The sequence below is a fragment of the Drosophila montana genome, unplaced genomic scaffold (genome assembly GCF_035044405.1).
Source record: "Drosophila montana isolate Dmon_TW-CO22-7 unplaced genomic scaffold, ASM3504440v1 contig_402_1, whole genome shotgun sequence".
In the NCBI taxonomy this organism is placed as follows: Eukaryota; Metazoa; Arthropoda; class Insecta; order Diptera; family Drosophilidae; genus Drosophila; species Drosophila montana.
The window spans coordinates 1,200,578-1,222,250 of NW_026998739.1; the positions used below are offsets into that span (position 1 = coordinate 1,200,578).

General features: G+C 37.9%; 7 protein-coding genes across 11 annotated transcripts; 4 read left to right on the forward strand and 3 right to left on the reverse strand.

The window, feature by feature from the left end:
* The first annotated feature begins 1,500 nt into the window (after positions 1 to 1,500).
* On the forward strand, positions 1,501 to 3,172 carry LOC135439091 (protein rolling stone-like). The gene is made up of 4 exons (XM_064697718.1): positions 1,501 to 2,133; positions 2,498 to 2,599; positions 2,663 to 2,849; positions 2,924 to 3,172. Exons 1-4 carry the CDS (start codon positions 1,812 to 1,814, stop codon positions 3,144 to 3,146), a joined length of 834 nt encoding a protein of 277 aa, XP_064553788.1. The 5' UTR covers positions 1,501 to 1,811; the 3' UTR covers positions 3,147 to 3,172.
* Positions 3,173 to 3,956: 784 nt separating this feature from the next.
* On the reverse strand, positions 3,957 to 4,711 carry LOC135438973 (COP9 signalosome complex subunit 2-like). The gene is made up of 2 exons (XM_064697543.1): positions 4,381 to 4,711; positions 3,957 to 4,320 (listed from the first exon to the last, which is right to left on the reverse strand). Exons 1-2 carry the CDS (start codon positions 4,623 to 4,625, stop codon positions 3,972 to 3,974), a joined length of 594 nt encoding a protein of 197 aa, XP_064553613.1. The 5' UTR covers positions 4,626 to 4,711; the 3' UTR covers positions 3,957 to 3,971.
* A 3,746-nt stretch (positions 4,712 to 8,457) lies between these two features.
* Positions 8,458 to 9,946, forward strand: LOC135439075 (protein rolling stone-like). The gene is made up of 4 exons (XM_064697702.1): positions 8,458 to 8,912; positions 9,276 to 9,377; positions 9,448 to 9,634; positions 9,709 to 9,946. Exons 1-4 carry the CDS (start codon positions 8,591 to 8,593, stop codon positions 9,929 to 9,931), a joined length of 834 nt encoding a protein of 277 aa, XP_064553772.1. The 5' UTR covers positions 8,458 to 8,590; the 3' UTR covers positions 9,932 to 9,946.
* Positions 9,947 to 10,810: 864 nt separating this feature from the next.
* Positions 10,811 to 13,189, reverse strand: LOC135439230 (COP9 signalosome complex subunit 2). The gene is made up of 6 exons (XM_064697909.1): positions 13,030 to 13,189; positions 12,755 to 12,949; positions 12,565 to 12,690; positions 11,452 to 11,933; positions 11,060 to 11,392; positions 10,811 to 10,997 (listed from the first exon to the last, which is right to left on the reverse strand). Exons 1-6 carry the CDS (start codon positions 13,081 to 13,083, stop codon positions 10,853 to 10,855), a joined length of 1,335 nt encoding a protein of 444 aa, XP_064553979.1. The 5' UTR covers positions 13,084 to 13,189; the 3' UTR covers positions 10,811 to 10,852.
* A 280-nt stretch (positions 13,190 to 13,469) lies between these two features.
* Positions 13,470 to 17,582, forward strand: LOC135439203 (UPF0585 protein CG18661). 5 transcript variants are annotated; one of them, XM_064697869.1, is made up of 3 exons: positions 13,470 to 13,597; positions 13,649 to 14,329; positions 17,461 to 17,582. In XM_064697869.1, exons 1-3 carry the CDS (start codon positions 13,593 to 13,595, stop codon positions 17,474 to 17,476), a joined length of 702 nt encoding a protein of 233 aa, XP_064553939.1. In that variant the 5' UTR covers positions 13,470 to 13,592; the 3' UTR covers positions 17,477 to 17,582. The 5 variants fall into 5 exon arrangements, with proteins under 5 accessions (XP_064553939.1, XP_064553940.1, XP_064553942.1 ...); XM_064697870.1 differs by lacking the exon at positions 17,461 to 17,582 and adding an exon at positions 15,932 to 15,953; XM_064697872.1 differs by lacking the exon at positions 17,461 to 17,582 and adding an exon at positions 14,938 to 15,095 and having other exon boundaries at positions 13,471 to 13,597.
* Try29F (Trypsin 29F) lies at positions 16,089 to 16,938 on the forward strand. The gene has a single exon (XM_064697868.1). The coding sequence runs from the start codon at positions 16,132 to 16,134 to the stop codon at positions 16,921 to 16,923; it is 792 nt and encodes a 263-aa protein (XP_064553938.1). The 5' UTR covers positions 16,089 to 16,131; the 3' UTR covers positions 16,924 to 16,938.
* Positions 17,583 to 19,250: 1,668 nt separating the features above from the next.
* Positions 19,251 to 20,543, reverse strand: LOC135439011 (mitogen-activated protein kinase kinase kinase 7-like). Its single transcript, XM_064697590.1, has 5 exons — positions 20,460 to 20,543; positions 20,101 to 20,397; positions 19,854 to 20,033; positions 19,648 to 19,789; positions 19,251 to 19,572 (listed from the first exon to the last, which is right to left on the reverse strand). Exons 1-5 carry the CDS (start codon positions 20,517 to 20,519, stop codon positions 19,433 to 19,435), a joined length of 819 nt encoding a protein of 272 aa, XP_064553660.1. The 5' UTR covers positions 20,520 to 20,543; the 3' UTR covers positions 19,251 to 19,432.
* Positions 20,544 to 21,673: the final 1,130 nt, after the last annotated feature.

Sequence of the window (21,673 nt, forward strand, 5' to 3'; positions counted from 1 at the left end):
AGTATGTACATATTTTTACCAGATATCATACAATTTGAAGACGCACACACACGTGCCGGGAATTCGCATTTGGTTTTTGTTTCACGTCCCCCTGATGTTGACCTTGCCATTGACTTGAGCTAAGTTTCTGAAAATTGATAAATTACACTTTGAAAATCGAAAGTGTCGACATTTCTTGTAAATATACAGTCACTGATTTTTATTGTTTCTTTATTGCATAAATTTAATTCAATTTACCAATTTACACGATCTTTAAGACCCGGACCTCGAGCACTTTGCAACACTCATAATTGATGCTACAAACAGTATCTTGCATTGCAATTCCACTTGCAACGTGTGAATGTTATTCACATATTTGCTGGAAAAACAATTGATAATATAATAATATTGCATGTCAGCTGCAATAGGTTCGAGGCAAATTTTTGATTTCAAGCTTAGATTTGCGTGACAAATTGTTGGAGGCTTGTCCGAGTAGTTTGCTACAAATTATGCTGGCCATCAGAACAACGTTCAATTTTAAAAAGATTTTGGTCTATTTAAATATTAAGTGTTCTATTTTTATGGCCCTGTGCTAAGCTAATTTGATTTAAATTATTTTAATTTTCCTGGATATTTGGGAAAATGTATCGATCTTTGCCAAAGAAAGTTTAATGCTTATGAAATGACTTTTATTGTGGTTTTTATTTTGAGTTTATATCACATATAAAAAAATTGTATTTATTAAATTTTATTATTATTATTTTAATAGGTTATCACTGATATTTTGAATGTTACTTATTTATTCATATTTTAATATGCAATCAATTGCATTTCAATTATTATTATTTATTGTTTTATTATTATTATTCTTATTTTATTAGACAATCAATTACATTTTAATTATTATAATTTATTGTTTTATTATTTTTATTATTATTTTAATAGGCAATCAGTGATATATTTGTTTTATATTGTTATGCATTGTTTTATATTATTTTATTATTATCATAATATTGTCTTAATCTAAAGCAGATAAATAATATTTCGTTTTTCCCGAAATAATGATTTTATAAAATCTATCTTTCAATCGTCATATATTTTTTATTATTTTATATCATTATTTAATTATTATTAATATGATATTTTAATAAAATAATAATAATTTTAAGCAGATCAATAGTATTTAGTTTTCAAGACATTATTTATTTATACAAACTAGAATATGCATTTTTGAATAATAATTTATATTTCAAATTTCTGTATAACTTTTTACTCGGATGATATTTTTTAGCAATTCGTAAATCTGAATCTGTTTTTTTTTTTCCCCAGCATTTATCTCCTTTTCTTAACTTTTATTTTCAACGCATGGCCATCAAAATGTGATTATATTCTTTTTATTATCATGACTAACAGAATAGAAAAACTAACAGAAAATTTCAGGGAAATTTTTCAGGCCTGCTTCGCTTTGGTAGCTGCAGCTGCTGCTAGTGCCGCGTTGTTGGCCAAGTTAGTTCGGTTCTGGACAACGTTAATAACAGCGGTTAAATGCTTATTGGTTATTTGTACCGTGACTTATCTGATAGACATAAACATTGGAAGTACTTTCCAGCTATACATATCTGGCGATAAGGATCGTGCCCTGATAAGTTCAGCACTCAAATTGCCATTCAACTCCAGCGATTTTCGGAAATAATGCCAAACTGTCAGCTCTGCTGGGCCAACTCTGGCCCTGGCTGCGTCAGTTCTCGTTCTACCAACAATCTAGCCAGCTGCTCTGGACGGCCCTAGCAGCGTTTGTCTAGCTTCGTAGACATCGAGTTCATCCAGCCGGCATGCGCGATCCAAGCGGGCAATGCTGTTGCCAGCCTCTGTTGGATGAGTTCAAGTGCTCCAAATTTTCACTGCACCACGATGAGCCTGCGGACTTTTGCCGCTCCCAGTGGCAACGTGGCGAACGCTGCTTCATCTGGCTGATCTATCGTTGGCTTTTGGCCGCCTTCTTTGCGGGCGGTGTCATTGGCAGCCTCGTGCAGGATTATAACGACGGCAGGTGGTTCATCTATCTGACCGATTGGGGTTTCACTTTGTGTTTCTATGCCTGCGCCTATGGCGCCGTTTTAGCCACCATATACTTTATAAGGCCCAGCTACTTTGGTAAGAAGTGATGTGAAATCCCCTTTTTCCTTTGCCTTTTTATTTTTCAATATTTCAAGATACATTTATACCTCCCTCCCCATCATTTTGTTTGAGAAGCAATTAGGGCTTTAAAACGTCCATAACAGTATTCAAATTTTGTTTTGTAATCGAAGTATTCTCTGCTTAACTCATAAATCCTTAATTGCCATAGTGAACATTTCACAGTGGTTTAATTCAGAGCATTGATTCATGATTCGAACAGCACATTTAACTTTCACACAAAAATTGCAAGGGAAATATAAGTCTATTACTACTTCAGTCAACATTTACAACTCATTTTCTTACCGATTCACAACAATTTTGACACATGACCTATTCGCAGAACCTGGTAGCTGGGCACTCAAGATTTACTGGTGCTCGCACTACACGACCACCGTCCTGGCCATGATGATAACATTGGTGTATTGGTCAGCGCTGTATTCGAGTGAGTCGCACTTCTTAAGACTTAGAAACCGAAATAATTATATTAATAAAAATCCTTCTTAAGGCATGGCTGGTGAGCCCATTGGACTTTACAATCTCTGGTCGCATGCGCTTAATTCCGTTTGCATGATTTTCGATTGTTTTATTGTGGCTTTTCCCACGCGCCTGATGCACTTTGTATATCCACTTGCTGTGGTCCTCATCTATGGTCTGTTCTCGCTAATCTACTTCTGTGCAGGCGGCGTAGACATGTGAGCAATTTCATTGGGCAATTCCATATTATTTTATTTTTATATATTGCATTATTATTTTGGCCCACTTGCAGCTTAGGTAATCGGTTCATATACTTTATTCTGGACTGGGAGAGGCCGGGACTGGCCATTGGCAGCGTTTGTGGCTGCATTGTTTTAGCCCTGATCTTTTGTGTATTAATCTTCTGGATCTATAGACTGAGATTGTGGATGCACGAGCGCTGCGGAAAGAAGGAAAAAACAGAAATAATCGAAACACGAGCGGCTATTCCTACGGTAACTGCTCAAACTGTTTAAATAATAAATTGAGTCTGAATTTACAATTTTTCTGAGGTATTGTCTATTCTTCCAAATTAACTGAAATTCATTATCATTTTTTGCGACTCCTGCTATTCAGCAATATTAGAGTATTAGTAGAGTGTCACTCTGTTGAGTTATGTCCACTTATCAAAACCTTAAGTTCATAAGCTTTTAAGTTGTTTATGAAGGACCTGATTGAAATTAAAAATATGAATTTCGTTCTTAAAACGAGATAGTTAAATATTTCCTAACATTGTTCAGATATTTCTTTTCGACTTTTTCAACTAGATTATTTTTACTTTCTTGACCTCTAAAATTTTTAGTTATCAAAGTTTGGTTAATTCAATGTGTTTGCATTGCAAATTTGTTTTCATTATCGCGAGGACCATAAAAATAAATACTTATTTTCTGATAGCTATTGAGTAGAGTATAAAAAAGTTCGGTAATCAAAATAGACCCAGGTGCATAGAAATAGGAATCCCCCTCTTAAAGGCTCCCGATAATTCATACTTTATAACACTATGTTCTTTATGAAGCGGACTCTTTAAGCAATTGAATATTTGGAATATTCCTATGTTGGGTGTGGAAATATACTGTGGCTTAACACTTGTACTGCAACAATTATATTTATGGTACAAGTACCAGCGATTATCTCAAAATTATATGGAAAGCTTTTGCCACTTATATGGTTTAATACCCTAGGTAACCATTGTCACATTTAATGCTCAATAGCTCTCAACTTTCGAAGGTACCTTTTAAATAAGCAGACGGCGTTAAAAATATTTTCATAATTTCGATTAGGTTTTAATCATTGCCTTATGCCTAAGCCATTTTCTGTACATCGAGTATGCAGGAAACCAGTAAGCTCTCCACCTCGGCGGGCTCAATGTTGAGTGCATTGGCTATGAACGGTATGGCTATGTTCTTGTATGGTCTGATCAGTTTAATGAGCACCTGGGTGCGTATGTTGCGCAGTAAGTCCTCAATGTGTTCGCGTATAAACTGATCAGCCATAATGTTGCTGCGATGTTGACGCAATATAGTCTCAAACTCGTTGATGTCATTGTTTTGGTATGAATTAACCAGATTTGTCATGGCCAAAATCTCGGGATCGTTCTTATAAGGCTTGGCCTCCTGCGAGTCGAACGGGTTGATACCGGACTTCATAAGCCTGTTGAACAGAATCATATTAATTATGCAGTTTTAATTAATTTAATACAATTTCACGCACATATTTGCTAGCACCAAGTACTTAAGGCAGGTGGTGCGTCTGGGCGAGCCGCTTTCATCGTAGTTCTTGAAGGCCTCAAAGAAGTCTGTGTGCGCCTTCTCGAATTCGCCTTCGCGTAGATGCATTTTGCCGCCGCATTCGCGAATAACGCCCATTATAAGAGGATGTGGAATAGCTGATTTAATGTGCAGCGATTGCTCGTAGAGAGCTTTCAGTTTCTTGTTGTTTTTTTGTACAGTGTACATTTGAATTTTCAATGCATAAATCTCCAGCAATTGTGTGCCCTTTTTTAGATCATCCTCGCCGTCGTCTGTCTGGCAGCTCGAATGCAACTGTATGCAAAGATTACAAGCTTAGATTTGCGTCCGAGTAGTCTGCTACAAATTATGCTGGCCATCAGAACAACGTTTAAAACAGATTTTGGTCTATTAAATTATTAGGTGTTCTTTTTTTTAATGTCCCTGGGCTAAGCTAACTTTTTTTTACATTTTTTAATTTTCCTGGATTTTTTGGGAAAATGTATCGATCTTTGCCAAAGAAAGTTTAATGCTTATGAGATGACTTTTATTGTGGTTTTTATTTTGAGTTTATATGTTATATTATCGACGTAATGCACGACTCAATTCAACAATGTTTATTTTCATTTAAGCAAGTTTTACGAATGTACGAAATGTATCAGCATTTTTTTAAAATAAAACTGCATAATTTATATCACATAAAAAAATTGTATATATTAAATTTTATTATTAATATTTTAATAGGTAATCACTAATATTTTTAATGTTATTTATTTATTCGTATTTTTATAGGCAATCAATTACATTTTAATTATTATTATTTATTAATTTATTATTATTATTATTATTATTTTATTAGGCAATCAGTGATATATTTTTTTTATATTGTTATTTATTGCTTAATATTATTTTATTATGATTATAATATTGTCTTAATCTAAAGCAGATAAATAATATTTCGGTTTTTCCGAAATTAATTTTTTTATAAAAACTATCTTTGAATATATATATTTTATCTCTATATATAAAACTGTTTGTCCTGACTGACTGACTGACTGATTGGTGATCAACGCACAGCCCAAACCGTAAGAGCTAGGAAGCTGAAATTTTCACTGTAGCTACCTTATGTGATGTAGGTGCACGTTAAGACGGGGTTTCGGGAAATTCCACCCGCAAGTGTGGCAAAATCGCGAAAAACGTTTGTATGTAACTTTTTTGTTTACCGGCCTCAAATTTAGTTTCAAAGGTCTTTGTTAAAATTCATTTGAGGGGTGTTTCACACTTTTCGAAAAATCCATTCCTCCTTGGTGGAAATGGGGGTCGAAGATTTGGTGGATGACGTTTCGCGCTCAAATTCGTTTCCAAAGATCTATAAGAAAAATCATTTGAGACGTGTTTCACACTTTTCGCAGAATACAAACTTTTTCGGGTGGAATGCGACTCAAAGATTTTTTGTGCGAAGTTTTAAGTTGTGTCCGATTTGCTTCAAACTTATTTTCAAAGCTCTACATAAGAACTTAATAAATACGTATTTCAGTGATTTGGGAAATTCCACCCGCAAGAGTGGTAAATTGGCGGAAAACGGTTGTATGAAAGTTTTTTGTTTACCATCTGATAGGCCCCAAACGCATTTTCAAGATCTATGTTCAAATTCATTTGAGGGGTGTTTCACACTTTTTGAAAAATCCATTCCTCCTTGGTGCAAATGGGGGTCGAAGATTTGGTGGATGACGTTTTGTGTTCAAATTTATTTCCAAAGATCTATAAGAAAAATTATTTGAGACGTGTTTCACATTTTTCGCAAAATCTAAACTCCTTCGGTGGAAAATGCATTTCAATTTTTTTTTGGTGAATTTTAAGTTTGTTTGATTCCCGTCCGATCAGTTTCAAAATCATTTTCAAAGCTTTTTGAAAACATTGATTTTATAACATACGTGCCATGGACAAGGCCGGGTTATACCCGCTAGTATATATATATATATATATATTTTTTTTTTTATTATTTTATATTAATTATTTAATTATTATTTAATATGATGTTTTAATTTTAAGCAGATGAATAGTATTTAGTTTTCAAGACATTATATATTTATAAAAAACTAGCATATGCATTTTTGAATAATAATTTGTATTTAAAATGTATATATATATTTTTTCTCGAAAGATATTTTTTAGTTGTTCATAAATCGTATTCTGTTTTTTTCCCAGCATTTATCTCCTTTTCTTAACTTTTATTTTCAACGCATGACCATCAAAATGTGATAATATTCTTTTTATTAACATGACTAACAGAATAGACCGCGTAATTTAGTTTATCTTTAATGTAGAGGGATCCCATGCCACATTGTTGGCCTCAGTTAACAGAGTGTGTGCATAGTTTATTTGTAGTCGCGTTCCATAGGAAACACCTGAGTTCAAGTTCCAATATTGAAGTGCCTGGGCACACGTTCGATCCGTAACATGCTCCGCTACGCAATTACGATTTTGATTGAATGTTAACTTGCAAATGATAAATTGATAGCGTGTGCGACTGATTTCAGTTTGAATGAAATCGTTGATATTTTTATACCCTTTTGTATAATTTTGTCGTGAAATGTGTAACGCATAGAAGGAGACATCTCCGACCCCATAAAGTATATATATTCTTGATCAGTATCAACAGCCGAGTTGATATAGCCATGTCCGTCTGTCCGTCTGTCTGTTTCTATGCGAACTAGTCTCTCAGTTTGAAATCTTTATGAAACTTTGCAGAATTTCCTCTTTCTGTTGCACGCAATTCATATGTCAAAACCAGCTGGATCGGACCACTATATCATATAGCTGCCATAGGAACGATCGGTCGAAAAGTAGGTTCTTGTATGAAAAACATTTTTGTTTATAAAGTTATCTTGACTAAACTTGGTATTTATTAGTTTTACTACGCTCCCCATATATATGCAAAATCCTATTAAGATCGGGCAACTATATCATATAGCTGCCATAGGAACGATCGGTCGAAAATTAAGTTTTTGTATGGAAAATTTGTATGTTTTTCAACATATCTTGACCAAACTCGGTACTTATTAGTTTTACTAAGCTCCCCATATATATGCAAAATTCTATTAAGATCGGGCAACCATATCATATAGCTGCCATAGGAACGATCGGTCGAAAATTAAGTTTTTGTATAGAAAATTTTTATGTTTTTCAAGATATCTTGACCAAACTCGGTATTTATTAGTTTTACTACGCTCCCCATTTATTTGCAAAATCCTATTAAGATCGGACAACTATATCATATAGCTGCCATAGGAACGATCGGTCGAGAATTATGCTGTTGTATGGAATTTTTTTTATTTTTCAAGATATCTTGACCAAACTCGGCATTTATTAGTTTTACTATGCTCCCTCCACTTATGCAAAATCTTATTCACATCGGACAACTATATCATATAGCTGCCATAGGAACGATCGGTCGAAAATTAAGTTGTTGTATGGAAACCTGTTTTGTTTTTCAAGATATCTTAACCATACTCGGCATTAACTATTTTCCCTGTGCTTCTTAGATACGGGCAAAGCACTATGAGCATTTTGAAAAGCTTGGGTCTGCAAGGGTATTAAATCTTCGGTGTGCCGAATATAGCACTTCTTTCTCGTTTTTTTTTTGAATGATCGCGCCTTCTTATCATTAGGGCTGTATTTACCCGACAGAGTCAGCCAATGTTTATTTATGATAGTTTTATTGTTCGCATGAATCATGTGCAAAAGTTCCCAAAAAGTTGTTTAAAAATTCAACGCAAATTTTGCGCGTGGAAAATCGTGGGAAATTTTTCAGGCCTGCTTCGCTTTGTTAGCTGCTGCTGCTGCTAGTGCCGCGTTGTTGGCCAAGTTAGTTCGGTTCTGGACAACGTTAATAACAGCGGTTAAATGCTTATTGGTTATTTGTACCGTGACTTATCTGATAGACATAATCATTGGAAGTACTTTCCAGCTATACATATCTGGCGATAAGGATCGTGCCCTGATAAGTTCAGCACTCAAATTGCCATTCAACTCCAGCGATTTTCGGAAATAATGCCAAACTGTCAGCTCTGCTGGGCCAACTCTGGCCCTGGCTGCGTCAGTTCTCGTTCTACCAACAATCTAGCCAGCTGCTCTGGACGGCCCTAGCAGCGTTTGTCCAGCTTCGTAGACATCGAGTTCATCCAGCCGGCATGCGCGATCCAAGCGGGCAATGCTGTTGCCAGCCTCTGTTGGATGAGTTCAAGTGCTCCAAATTTTCACTGCACCACGATGAGCCTGCGGACCTTTGCCGCTCCCAGTGGCAACGTGGCGAACGCTGCTTCATCTGGCTGATCTATCGTTGGCTTTTGGCCGCCTTCTTTGCGGGCGGTGTCATTGGCAGCCTCGTGCAGGATTATAACGACGGCAGGTGGTTCATCTATCTGACCGATTGGGGTTTCACTTTGTGTTTCTATGCCTGCGCCTATGGCGCCGTGGTAGCCACCATATACTTTATAAGGCCCAGCTACTTTGGTAAGAAGTGATGTGAAATCCCCTTTTTCCCCTTTTTATTTTTCAATATTTCAAGATACATTTATACCTCCCTCCCCATCATTTTGTTTGAGAAGCAATTAGGGCTGTAAAACGTCCATAACAGTATTCAAATTTTGTTTTGTAATCGAAGTCCCTGTTAACTTAACATTAAAACGAATCCATTCATATTCTCTGCTTAACTCATAAATCCTTAATTGCCATAGTGAACATTTCACAGTGGTTTAATTCAGAGCATTGATTCATGATTCGAACAGCACATTTAACTTTCACACAAATAGTTCGCACATAATTAATACAATTCATACCGATTCACAACAATTTTGACACATGACCTATTTGCAGAACCTGGTAGCTGGGCACTCAAGATTTACTGGTGCTCGCACTACACGACCACCGTCCTGGCCATGATGATAACATTGGTGTTTTGGGCAGCGCTGTATCCGAGTGAGTCGCACTTCTTAAGACTTATGTGAGAAACTGAAATAATTATATTACAAAAAAAATCCTTCTTTAGGCATGGCTGGTGGGCCCATTGGACTTTACAATATCTGGGCGCATGCGTTTAATTCCGTTTGCATGATTTTCGATTGTTTTATTGTGGCTTTTCCCACGCGCCTGATGCACTTTGTATATCCACTTGCTGTGGGCCTCATCTATGGTATTTTCTCGCTAATCTACTTCTGGGCAGGCGGCGTAGACATGTGAGCAATTTCATTGGGCAATTCCATATTATTTTATTTTTATAAATTGCATTATTATTTTGGCCCACTTGCAGCTTAGGTAATCGGTTCATATACTTTATTCTGGACTGGGAGAGGCCGGGACTGGCCATTGGCAGCGTTTGTGGCTGCATTGTTTTAGCCCTGATCTTTTGTGTATTAATCTTCTGGATCTATAGACTGAGATTGTGGATGCACGAGCGCTGCGGAAAGAAGGAAAAAACAGAAATAATCGAAACACGAGCGGCTATTCCTACGGTAACTGCTCAAACTGTTTAAATAATAAATTGAGTCTGAATTTTCAATTCTTCTGAGGTATTGTCTATTCTTCCAAATTAACTGAAATTCATTATCATATTTTGCGACTCATGCTATTCAGTAATTTTAGAGTATTAGTAGACTGTCACTCTGTTGAGTTATGTCGACTTATCAAAACCTTAACTTCATAAGCTTCTAAGTTGTTTATGAAGGACCTGATTGAAATTAAAAATATGAATTTCATTCTTAAAACGTGATGGTTAAATCATTCACATTAATATTATTTTTAGATAAAACGAATTTTCTATATTTCCTAACATTGTATAGATTTTTCTTTTCCACTGTTTCAACTATATTATTTTTACTTTCTTGACCTCTAAAATTTGTAATTATCAAAGTATGGCCTATTCAATGTGTCTGCATTTCAAATTTGTTTTCTTTATCGCGAAGACCATAAATATGATAGCTATTGAAATTTTATCAAAACATGCTCAGGCACTTCTTTTTGGTTCGTCAATGGAAATTCCAATTATATTTTTTGGTAGAATTTAAAAAAGTTTGGTAAATAAAATAGACGCAGGTGCATAGAACGGCTCCCGACACTTCTTACTTATTTATAACACAACGTTCTTTATGAAGCGGTCTTTTTAAGCAATTGAATATTTGGAATATTCCTATGTTGGGTGTGGAAATATACTGTGGCTTATCGCTTGTACTGCAACCATTACATTTATGGTACAAGTACCAGCGCTTATCTCAAAATTATACGGAAAGCCCTTACCACTTATGTGTATGTATATATACAAATGATTTGATACACTAGCTAACCATTGTCACATTTAATGCTCAATGCTCTCAACTTTCGACGGTACCTTTTAAATAAGCAGACGGCGTTTAAAATATTTTCATAATTTCGATTAGGTTTTAATCATTGCCTTATGCCTAAGCCATTTTCTGTACTACAGCAAACTGCAGCGATTGGATTTGGTTGGACCATTTCTCCAGCGCATTGTAGCGGGCTGCACTGCTATTAATCTTGTCCAGCTGCAGCACTTGATTCACCTGATCGATGCGTCCCTTGATGGTGCTGAAAAGTAAAATTAAATTATTTAGCTAGGGCTTAAGCTGATCTGCTGACAAGTCACGTACTCATCGAGTATGCAGGAAACCAGCAAGCTCTCCACCTCGGCGGGCTCAATGTTGAGTGCATTGGCTATGAACGGTATGGCTATGTTCTTGTATGGTCTGATCAGTTTAATGAGCACCTGGGTGCGTATGTTGCGCAGTAAGTCCTCAATGTGTTCGCGTATAAACTGATCAGCCATAATGTTGCTGCGATGTTGACGCAATATAGTCTCAAACTCGTTGATGTCATTGTTTTGGTATGAATTAACCAGATTTGTCATGGCCAAAATCTCGGGATCGTTCTTATAAGGCTTGGCCTCCTGCGAGTCGAACGGGTTGATACCGGACTTCATAAGCCTGTTGAACAGATCATATTAATTATGCAGTTTTAATTAATTTAATACAATTTCACGCACATATTTGCTAGCACCAAGTACTTAAGGCAGGTGGTGCGTCTGGGCGAGCCGCTTTCATCGTAGTTCTTGAAGGCCTCAAAGAAGTCTGTGTGCGCCTTCTCGAATTCGCCTTCGCGTAGATGCATTTTGCCGCCGCATTCGCGAATAACGCCCATTATAAGAGGATGTGGAATAGCTGATTTAATGTGCAGCGATTGCTCGTAGAGAGCTTTCAGTTTCTTGTTGTTTTTTTGTACAGTGTACATTTGAATTTCCAATGCATAAATCTCCAGCAATTGTGTGCCCTTTTTTAGATCATCCTCGCCGTCGTCTGTCTGGCAGCTCGAATGCAACTGTTTGAGTATCTTTTGCAATTTAGTAAAGTCGCTGCGATCAAAGTACAGCTTGCCCAGCTTAGTGTTAGTTTTGAACCACAAGCGATCGTTTTTGGCATCGCGCAGAGCATCCAAAGTGGTCTCATAAAAGTTTTGCAGCAACTCCATCTAAAAGAATTTTTTACGATTAATTGTAATTTAAGTTGATTTTTGTTTTTTTTTTTGACCTGGCAAGGTGCTTTTTGTTTGTTTATTAAACAAAGGGTGTATTATACAAACAATGAATTGGCGCCCGATGGCAATAGGATTTAGCCTATGTGTTAGAAGCAAAGCAACACTCGCCATTACCTAGTTTGGTCCGTGCATTTTTCAAAAACAAAACTTGAGCAATTTTTCTTATCAGTTCTATTATTTTGTAGCCCGCTGATGGCAATATATTATTTGCCTCATTCTGAATCTCGTATATTATACAAAAACTCTGTCTTCGATCCTAAATCAGAATGTTCGTCTGAACTTATTTTCGTTGAAATACACAGACAGATGACAAGGTACTGATGCTTGCGATCAAGTATAACTACACTATATGGGGTCGGAAATGTCTGTTTTTATGTGCTACATATTTAATAACAAATATATATGATACCCTCTAAGACATTGAAATTCTGTAGAGGAGTTGGAGTTAACTGGTTAAATATGAAACCTCTTTAAAATCAGATGTAGCCCGGCCTAATCCAGTTCTCACAAATATACAAATATATTGGCCTGCTTAGAAATTTATGTTTGCCAGCTTCTCACTTACATTCTTGGACGTTGAAATGTAATCCAGTATGGAGTTGATGCTCTTCTCCGAATGGTTGCGTGTGACAGCGCTTTTAATGTAGGTGAGCAGCTGTTTGTAGCGCACCATCATTTCCTTGTAGTTGTTCTGCGAGTTAAGTAAAAGGATTTGTCAGGTTTTTTTTCTTTTGAACCTTGTGCTGCCCACTCACCAGACTAAAGTTGATTTTTATCATCTGCTTCAGTGCCTTGAAGCCCCACTCACCCTTTTCGCCATTCTCCAAGTCGAGCACCTTTTGGAAACTGGCGAGCGCTGCTGTGGGCTCCATCTCTTTAAGTGCCTTGCTGTTGTAGTATTGATTCTCTAGATCTACGTCCGGTTCCGAGTTGCTGTCCTCTGAGTATTCCTAAAATAGAAGCCGCGAGCGAAGCAGATGCCGGGTTTCAAGAACAGCGCTAGGAGAAACTTTATTGGTGATATTCTTACCAGACCATAATCTTCATCATCGTCGCACATGAAATCGTCATCATTATCAGACATTGTGCAGCTTATTTAGGCGCAAAAATTGATTTAACAAAACAATGCCTGTAAAAATGGCAAAAATTTGTGGATCTCACAGCAAATTGTGGCGGTCGTGCGATAGAGTTTAAGCAGCACTGCGAAAAGAAAATGACATTTATTGATATGCGTGCAATAAATAATGCACTAGATATCGATAGTTGAGTGTAAATACAGAAACATTTAAGGGCGGACATATATATATTGGTATTTAAAATAAATTATTTAAATAATATTTAAGTAATAATACAGCAATTATTCTTTTGCAATTGGCTTTGCTATTATTCAGTTGCTCGTGGCATACATACAAAAATATTTGCAGATATTTTTTATTTGTAAACAGGAACATAAGCAGTGTACCAATTTGGGTACATTCACATGCAGCAATCGTGCCTTATTAACAATCACGAGTTGCGCCAGCCCTGGTCGATTAATTGCGAGTCACCTCACTAGAATCTGAACTAAATAATGTAAGTGAAGCTCGCAGCAATATGAGGTAAATTGTTAGACAAATTCTAATTAAACTTATAGTAATCGCTGCACACAGTTTCACACGACCTCTTAAACGTTTATTGCATGTGTCAACGCTTTGCAGCGCTAGAAAGCGTACACATCCATCGGCAGATCGCAATTCGCAGCCGATATCGGAGGCCCTGCTCTTGCAGGTGGATAAGAAAACACCCAACTTGCGGCTGCTCGAGATTGCGTCTGGTTCGGGTCAGCACGCTGGGTTTTTGGCGCCTTTGCTACCCAATATAAGTTTTCAAACTTCGGAATATTCCCGCCAGGATTTCGACTCCATTAACGCATATGCCGCGGACTGCGTCACGGGAAACATTTGTCCGCCGCTCTTTGTTGACATTTCGCAGGAGTTGCATCTATGGGATGCGGACACAGTGAAGCAGGCGAAGCCTGCCAGCTACGATTACATGCTGAACTGCAACATGATGCACATTAGCCCATGGGCCTGCTCCGAGGGCCTGTTTCGTGCTGCCGGCCAGCTGCTAAAGGCTGGCGGCAAACTGTTCACCTATGGACCCTATGCCCAGGATGGCCAGTTGACGCCCAAAAGCAATGTAGACTTTGATGCGGATTTAAGGCGTCGCAACGCATCTTGGGGCATCAGGGATATCAGGGATCTGAAGCAGTTGGCGGCTGTTAATGGTTTGCAGTTGGACCGAGTGACCGATATGCCGTCCAACAATAAATTCCTGACCTGGCTTAAACTGTAAGCAAATGCAAACTCTTAATTATGCAACAGATCAGTCTAGTACAGAGCAGAAGTACCAGATTCCTGTTCTTGTCCCTCTTATTTGAATGCTTCCAAGCTGTGCATCGATATGCAAATCTCTCGTTTAGATTTTTGATTAATTCGGCACGCCGAAGGTCAAATATCATTGCAGTCCCTTAACGTAAACAAAACCCTTTTAAACAAATCTTTTATTTCCGACTGAGATACATATATCAAGCATGTATTCTATTAGTTCGACTTGATGCAGCTGGGTTAGAATAATACTGAAGCTCGTAATTGCTGAGTTTAAGATAATAATTTTTAAAAGACAAAAAAGTTCTTTGCAAAAACACCCAATCGACGACCGATCGTTCCTTCGGCATCCCGAAGATAGCCATTCTTTGGTGTTTTTGAACATATCGGACATTATAAAAGCTAGAGAGATCAATGCTTGCAGCTTTTCGTGAAACATATTTATTTCCGTACTTGTACGTGCATTAGAAATTTTGTGTAATCTCAAAAAATGAAAATAGAGTGAGCCATTTCAGAAGCAGGCTAATTTACTCTGCTCATTAAATACGATAATCCATTACTGGCTTCAATAGTTAACGAGATCATACGAACAGACGGATGAACATGGAGATATATACGAAACCATTTTATCCGTTTGTAATGGATGAAGAGCATCAGAAACATATTTTCTATAGTGGTACAAAAACTGCTTCTTGAATGCATAAAATAAAATTTGTAATTAATATATTAAGGAGAAGGTTTAATCTCTTCTCGCTACCAAATGCAATGGTACATACATTATTAATGAAGTTCAGCTATCGATGAAGTTCAAGTTTCACAAAGTCAATAAGGGCAACTACTAAGGATCTATTTAGCCAAGCACGTTCGGCAGAGTAGCCATCGGAGCTGTGCGAACTCGATGGAAGCTCAAGGATAAAGAGTGCCAACAGTCATCACTGTGATAAAACTGTCTGGACATTGAGTAATTCAAAGGATACACTTCGCATCGTGGCATCTACTATGACCAAAGGCCATCATCTTAGACGCCCTTGAACTACGTGTTATTACAAAGACACAGGGGGCTATTAATACGGAGAAGCAGATCTAGCAGATGTCAACGCGATCTGACATTATAATATATAATACAATGGGGCCACAAAGTATATATATTCTCGAGCATATCCAACTCTCGAGTCGATTAGCTCTTGTATGAAAGTCCCAAGCTCTGAAAACAAGTCTCAATTTTAAATCTTCAAGAAACCCAACTCAGGTGCGTTTTCTGTAGCAAACAGTTCTTTTGTCTGATTCGGATCACTATATCTTATAGTTCGTATTGGAACTATTTGTTTCAAAACGAAAAGTCAACAAAGAACATAAAGTTATCTATGGTTCTAATTGGGCAAATACATTGAAAATTGAAAACATGGGTTCTTGCTGATTTTGAGATGTGTATCCGCTTAAGCCACTTGTTTTTTGAGGACACTTTCCAACCTTTTATTGCTGATGATAGTTCAAATATAGGAAAAACACCCCGAATTGTTCGCTTATAACAATATTAGTTAAATAATTGATTTTAAGATAACATAGTCGATGACGACGTCATCGTCTGTGGGCAATAAATTTTACGAGTATCGGCGACGGATTAACTAGGCCAAGTGGATACCTTCGCTAAATAAACACACACATGTGATTGACCTTGAAAAACAAACGATTGATAACCCATTGGCTTCGTATATAAGCTCGGCGCCAGTTGAGTTAGCGTACCACTAACCTACTCGGAACTGAAGATGTCGCATCATCGGAAGACGCTGCTCCTACCGCTACTGTTGGCCTGCATCGGCTGCTTGGCTGTGCCGCCGCCGCCGGCGCCACAACTGCGCCTGCGACTGGATGGACGCATTGTGGGCGGCATTGAGGTGACCATTAAGGATTATCCCTATCAAATATCACTCCAGCGCAATTATCACATGTGTGGCGGCTCGTTGATAGCTGACGGCTGGGCACTGACTGCTGCCCATTGTGTCGAGAACGCCAACGTGCAATCGCTTCGAGTACGCATTGGTGCCACGCGCAAGGATAGCGGCGGTGTCCTGGCGGACATTCAGCGCGTTCATCGTCATCCCAAATACGATCCACGCATTATTGACTATGACTTTGCGCTGCTGGAGTTGGCCCAGTATAATGCCACAAATATAACGCAGGCGTTTGTGCAGTTGCCCAAGCAGAATGAAGATATTCCGGATGGGACGCCCGTCACCATTACTGGCTGGGGCAACACCCAAAATGCGGAGGAATCTACGGATGTGCTGCGCGCCGTTACCGTGCCCAAGGTGAATCAGACGCAGTGCACGTTGGCCTATGATAATTTTGGTAATATCACAGATCGTATGTTGTGCGCGGGTCTGCAGGAGGGCGGCAAGGATGCGTGCCAAGGGGATTCGGGTGGTCCGCTGGCTGCCCATGGCAAACTCTGGGGCGTCGTTTCGTGGGGATTTGGCTGTGCGAAGCCCGAATATCCAGGTGTTTATTCCAGAGTAGCGGCAGTCAGGGATTGGATTGTTTCTGTTAGTGGAGTTTAATTTTGTTTAAATAAAGAAATTTTTTTTAAAAATGCAAGTGCTCTTCATTAAATAAAGGACGATGTGGCTCCCCTTTCCTTTATTTCATTAATCTAAGCCTAAAATCAATTTAAAATTGTTTAAATTATAGCCAAGCCTCGACCTGAACAAATATTGAGACAAATTCGAATTGTTGAACAATTCAAATTGAAATAGCTAATGGGCAGCACTGCAAATGGGCAGCACTGCTCACAGGCAGCACCAAGCTCGTTGCTATGATAGGCGCTAAAGGGCGCGCAATTCAAAAAAATCTAGTTAACAACGTCTTCTTAGCCTATTTTGATATTTGGCTAAATAAAATGTATTTATATGAGTTAATATGTAATAGACTTTCCCTTTTATTTATTTTATTTGGCTTTTCTCTTTAGTAATTCACTCGGTCCATCTTATTCCATAATTTTCTTTATCTTACTGCTGCCTTTTCTTTCTCAATTACTTTCTATTAAATGTCGCCTTTCTAAGAGATTCTCATTAATTTAAGCAATGCTTTTTTTTCAGTGATACGTATATGTAAAAGGCCAGTAGACGATTAAAATAGGCAAAGTTGCAAATGTTTTGCTCCGAGATCAATTTATTTGGTAACTCCCTTAAAAAATGTATGAAAACTATTTACCACGTTTACAATCTCACAGTAAGGTATGTACAGAAAAGTTTTTTACATTAATGCTTAATTTTTCAAACTGAATTTCAAAAACATTCTTTTTTAAATGTTTTTTTTTTTTAAATGAGTTAAAAGCAAAGCTGACCAAAATGAAACTAACGTTAAAAGTTCGATCTTGTTTTCCCAAATATTTATTGTGGGAGCTCACAATATAGTAGAGGTGTCAAAATATTTATGGCAATATCTGTATTTATCCATTTTTTTTATTATTCCGTGCCTTTTAATCAATAAAGGTAGTTTTCATTTTTTTGTCATTCAGCATTAGATTTTGCAGAATATCGATTCATTAGTTTTACATTGCTTGTGTTTGTTTCCCTTTGGAAGTGCTTTTTTTTTTAATTTATACCCTGTATAGATTGTAAATGCGTATAAAAGGGTATAATGGGTTTTTGTAAGTGTAAGAAGTAGGTAAAAAGCGGCATCTTTGACTCCATATAAAAGATTCTTGATCAGGCCGACAAGCTGAGCCGATCTAAGCATGTAAGCTTGTTTGTCCGTGTATATAAACGCATCGGCGACTGTTCGTAACAGAGACTTTAATTATAATATGCTATATATATAAAGCGTGTTATCATTTTGATATATTTATAATTTCGATAAATATCGATTTAAAGACAGTAAGTCTGTTTTGTGGGAGGTCCATATGCCCCTAAAAGTTCAATATATTACATTTTTTTACGTAAAGACTATTGCACTTGTGTGTGTTTGTTGCGACAGCTCGGGCAATCCCGACTCGAGCACCTTTACTTGTTTTTCATGGCAATAAGCGTTCAATTTGCAGTTTCATGTTTTGTCCACGTTGTTTTTGCTCTTAACAAGTTCACGTGCAAAATTGCAATGAGCCAAGTCACAGGACATGGTCCAGACATTCACGCACAACCACACACACACACAAACTCGCACACACACACACACATACAGTCTTTAACACTTTGCTCTGTGTTCATATCGAACCGCATCGCTAAATGCTTTGACAATATAGCCACAAGACACTCTGACGACACGCCCCATCAATTGGCTCCTGACTACTGAATTGGTAATGGGTAACGGCAATAGGAAATGAAAGTGAAACTGAGAAGCTGCAGCCTTGCGCCAATTGGGACCGTTTTATCTACAATTAGTGCGGAGTAGAAAAAAGAGAAGAAAAAAAAGAACAAAATTGAATGGGTGCCTGAAAAACTAGGACTATGATAGTTGACACTCGAAACTTATGATAACCTGCTCGCTTCTACATTCGTATCCAATACTCGTATCCGTATCTGTATCTGTTCACTTTGCATATGCTATGGAAATATTTGTTTTCATCTTTTGCACTTCTATTTGCTTTGGGCCAATCATTAAGTGTACTTGTATTGGTGTTTCTGGGGCCGTGGGCGTGACCGTCTGTAGCAATGCCTTGCAGTTATTGATAGCAGGCATTGGCCCCTGTCTCGATGGCCACGTCTTTCCTTTTCCCACCCACACAACTGACATGCTGTGCAAATATTTGGCTTTAAGCTAGTTCCGGGTCAATTACGATAGTTGAAACTTGTTCGCAGAAGTGTCTCGAAGTGCAGATGATGAATGGATGGTCCAGCATGCGTGCAGCTTCTCCATATTTCAGTTCGGCTAATGAAAGTACTCTTCATTTGTTATGTACATTGATCAATTAGACTGAAAGAAGTCATTTTAAATTTATTTCGTTATGAGCTGAGATGGGGCGGGCCGTGTGTTTATGTAACTTGGCCACATCTCAGGCCAGGCAACAAGGTCGAGAATAATGAAGTAATAATTTGTTCGCTTTTAATCAAAATAAAATAAAATTAAATATTATTCATTTGATGTCAAGATGTCCACAATACTCTTCATGGAGGGACGCTTATCGGGGTTACGATCCCAGCATTCTAGCATCAGAGTTTTTATTTGTTCGGGACACTCAAAAATTAAATCATTTAGAGATGGCCGTAGATCTGCGTCAATAATATGTTAACGTTAATGTTGTTCTCTAACAAGTATACTCATACTCTTATAAATTTTGAACATACCGTCATCGATTAGCCTTAAGAGTTGAACATTTCCAAGATCATCTTTTTCATAGTACGGCACTTTACGCGACAGAACTTCCCAGATTGTAATGCCCATGCTATACACATCACATTTCTCAGTGTATCGCTTACCATTGAAAATCTGTGTGTCGTAAGGTGCGTTAATTGAAATGATATATATACACGTAAATATGAGATATATCAACCTCGGGTGCAATATACAAGCAAGTTCCCTTTAGATTTGTCATTTGGGATTGCACATTTCTAACAAACCCAAAATCGCAAATTTTCAACGTGCTTCTAGTGCCGTCTAGCAACATATTGAAGGGCTTCACATCACGATGAACCACTGATTGCTCTGATTGCCCATGTAGACAAGCGAGTGCCTATAAATATAACATAAATAATCAAAGTTTTCATCCGCTCTGATTAAAAAGCATATGTATTATATACCTCCGCAGCCTGACGTAACCAGCTTATACCTTCTGCAAGTGTATATGGTGTATCGCTCTCATGCAAGAAGTACCCCAGGGTTCCGCCTTCTGCATATTCCATAACCAAGTGGATCTCATTTTTGTCGATCGCTGCCCCAAATAATGGAATGATGTTCTTGTGTTCCATCATCGACCAGTACTTGATTTCGCGTTGAATATCCTTCGTTTCAATATTCCCTTGAATGGTTTTAATAGCTACCACGTTGCCATTATATGTTCCCTTCCGGATAAGACCATACCAGCCTCCTCCAATTTTCTAAATAATTTGCACTCTTTTTACCAAAAGAAACCTTATTAAATATTACTAAATAGTCTTACCTCTCCGAAAACTAGCTCATTTAATTGAATTGCAGTCATGTCTTTTTCAGCTTCAAACATATACTGACAAAATATAAGAAATACCTTGCGATATGTTATCAGCTGCGATAAGAAATTTCTTTACCGAGAATGAAATAAATGAAAATATGTGGAACATCGCTATAAACTGTGCCAAGTCCGCCTGCGTCACTTTTACGCTGCTCCCAGACAGCTGCCAGGGGCTACGGTTCGATGGAGGAACCATTGAGCAGACCAACTCTTTCTGCTATTTGGGTGTCCACCTCGATCGAAGGCTCATATGGGGGCCTCACATCGCAGCAACGAGAGCAAAATGCCTGAGAAGACTACAAAAGCTCGATTGGCTACTAAAACCTCAAAGCAAGCTGCACATATCCACGAAGACACTGCTTATCAAAACGATGGTAACGCCTATCTGGACATATGCGATCCAAGTTTGGGGCACGGCATCAGCACACCAGCTCCGTCGCATAAGAGTGGTCCAAGCCAAGGCAGCACGCAAGGTTGCTGGCCTGCCAGGGTACGTAACAACAGACGCCATCGAACGCGATCTCCGCCTAACAAAGGTCGGAGATCAGCTCAACTTCTTCAGCAGCCGATACTCCGACAAATTGGTGCAGCATCCGAACGCGGCCGCAAGGGCCCTTGCTGAGCCCATCAGTGAGAGGCGCCTCCGAAGGCTACACCCCGACGACCTACCAACGAGGCGCATCACTTAAACATCCCTTTCCCATTATTGTTATATATTTTTAAGTTTGTAATTATCATTTAAGTTATTAAATAATAACTATACAATATACCCTTAACTCCGCTTGGTAGAGATCAGAAGGCACTGATCGATTCCAGCGCAAAATAAACCAAAAAAAAAAAAAAAAAAAAAAAAAAAATTAATACCCTGTACCCAGCTCCAAGCTGCCATCAGAAACATTCTGTGATTCTTCGCTCCTTAGTCACACATAAATTTTGGGGAATGTATTCTTGAATAGATCAATTGTTTATAGTTCGACCTTTTTGAATTATAGCAAAAATTGTGTTAGTACACATTTGGTTTATTTCAATTTTTAAATTATTCTTAAAAAAACCAAGTTCAAAATCGACGAGATATCGACGAAAAATGATAATTTCGCTAATGGTATTTCAAAAATTTGAATTCTGTCGTTTTTGTGGTTTCCGAGATCCTGTCTGTTACAGGGTAT

Bases quoted from the DNA above. Each gene is read 5' to 3' on its own strand.
- LOC135439091 (XM_064697718.1), top strand. From the start codon at position 1,812: ATGCGCGATCCAAGCGGGCAATGCTGTTGCCAGCCTCTGTTGGATGAG. The intron at 2,134-2,497 runs GTAAGAAGTGAT...ACCTATTCGCAG, and splicing joins TATAAGGCCCAGCTACTTTG to AACCTGGTAGCTGGGCACTC. The intron at 2,850-2,923 runs GTGAGCAATTTC...GCCCACTTGCAG, and splicing joins TGTGCAGGCGGCGTAGACAT to CTTAGGTAATCGGTTCATAT.
- LOC135438973 (XM_064697543.1), bottom strand. From the start codon at position 4,625: ATGTACACTGTACAAAAAAACAACAAGAAACTGAAAGCTCTCTACGAG. The intron at 4,321-4,380 runs GTGCGTGAAATT...TCTGTTCAACAG, and splicing joins TACTTGGTGCTAGCAAATAT to GCTTATGAAGTCCGGTATCA.
- LOC135439075 (XM_064697702.1), top strand. From the start codon at position 8,591: ATGCGCGATCCAAGCGGGCAATGCTGTTGCCAGCCTCTGTTGGATGAG. The intron at 8,913-9,275 runs GTAAGAAGTGAT...ACCTATTTGCAG, and splicing joins TATAAGGCCCAGCTACTTTG to AACCTGGTAGCTGGGCACTC. The intron at 9,635-9,708 runs GTGAGCAATTTC...GCCCACTTGCAG, and splicing joins TGGGCAGGCGGCGTAGACAT to CTTAGGTAATCGGTTCATAT.
- LOC135439230 (XM_064697909.1), bottom strand. From the start codon at position 13,083: ATGTCTGATAATGATGACGATTTCATGTGCGACGATGATGAAGATTAT. The intron at 11,934-12,564 runs GTAAGTGAGAAG...AAATTCTTTTAG, and splicing joins ACATTTCAACGTCCAAGAAT to ATGGAGTTGCTGCAAAACTT. The intron at 11,393-11,451 runs GTGCGTGAAATT...TCTGTTCAACAG, and splicing joins TACTTGGTGCTAGCAAATAT to GCTTATGAAGTCCGGTATCA.
- Try29F (XM_064697868.1), top strand. From the start codon at position 16,132: ATGTCGCATCATCGGAAGACGCTGCTCCTACCGCTACTGTTGGCCTGC.
- LOC135439011 (XM_064697590.1), bottom strand. From the start codon at position 20,519: ATGTTTGAAGCTGAAAAAGACATGACTGCAATTCAATTAAATGAGCTA. The intron at 20,398-20,459 runs GTAAGACTATTT...CAAATTATTTAG, and splicing joins ATGAGCTAGTTTTCGGAGAG to AAAATTGGAGGAGGCTGGTA. The intron at 19,790-19,853 runs GTTGATATATCT...TACGACACACAG, and splicing joins GCTTGTATATTGCACCCGAG to ATTTTCAATGGTAAGCGATA.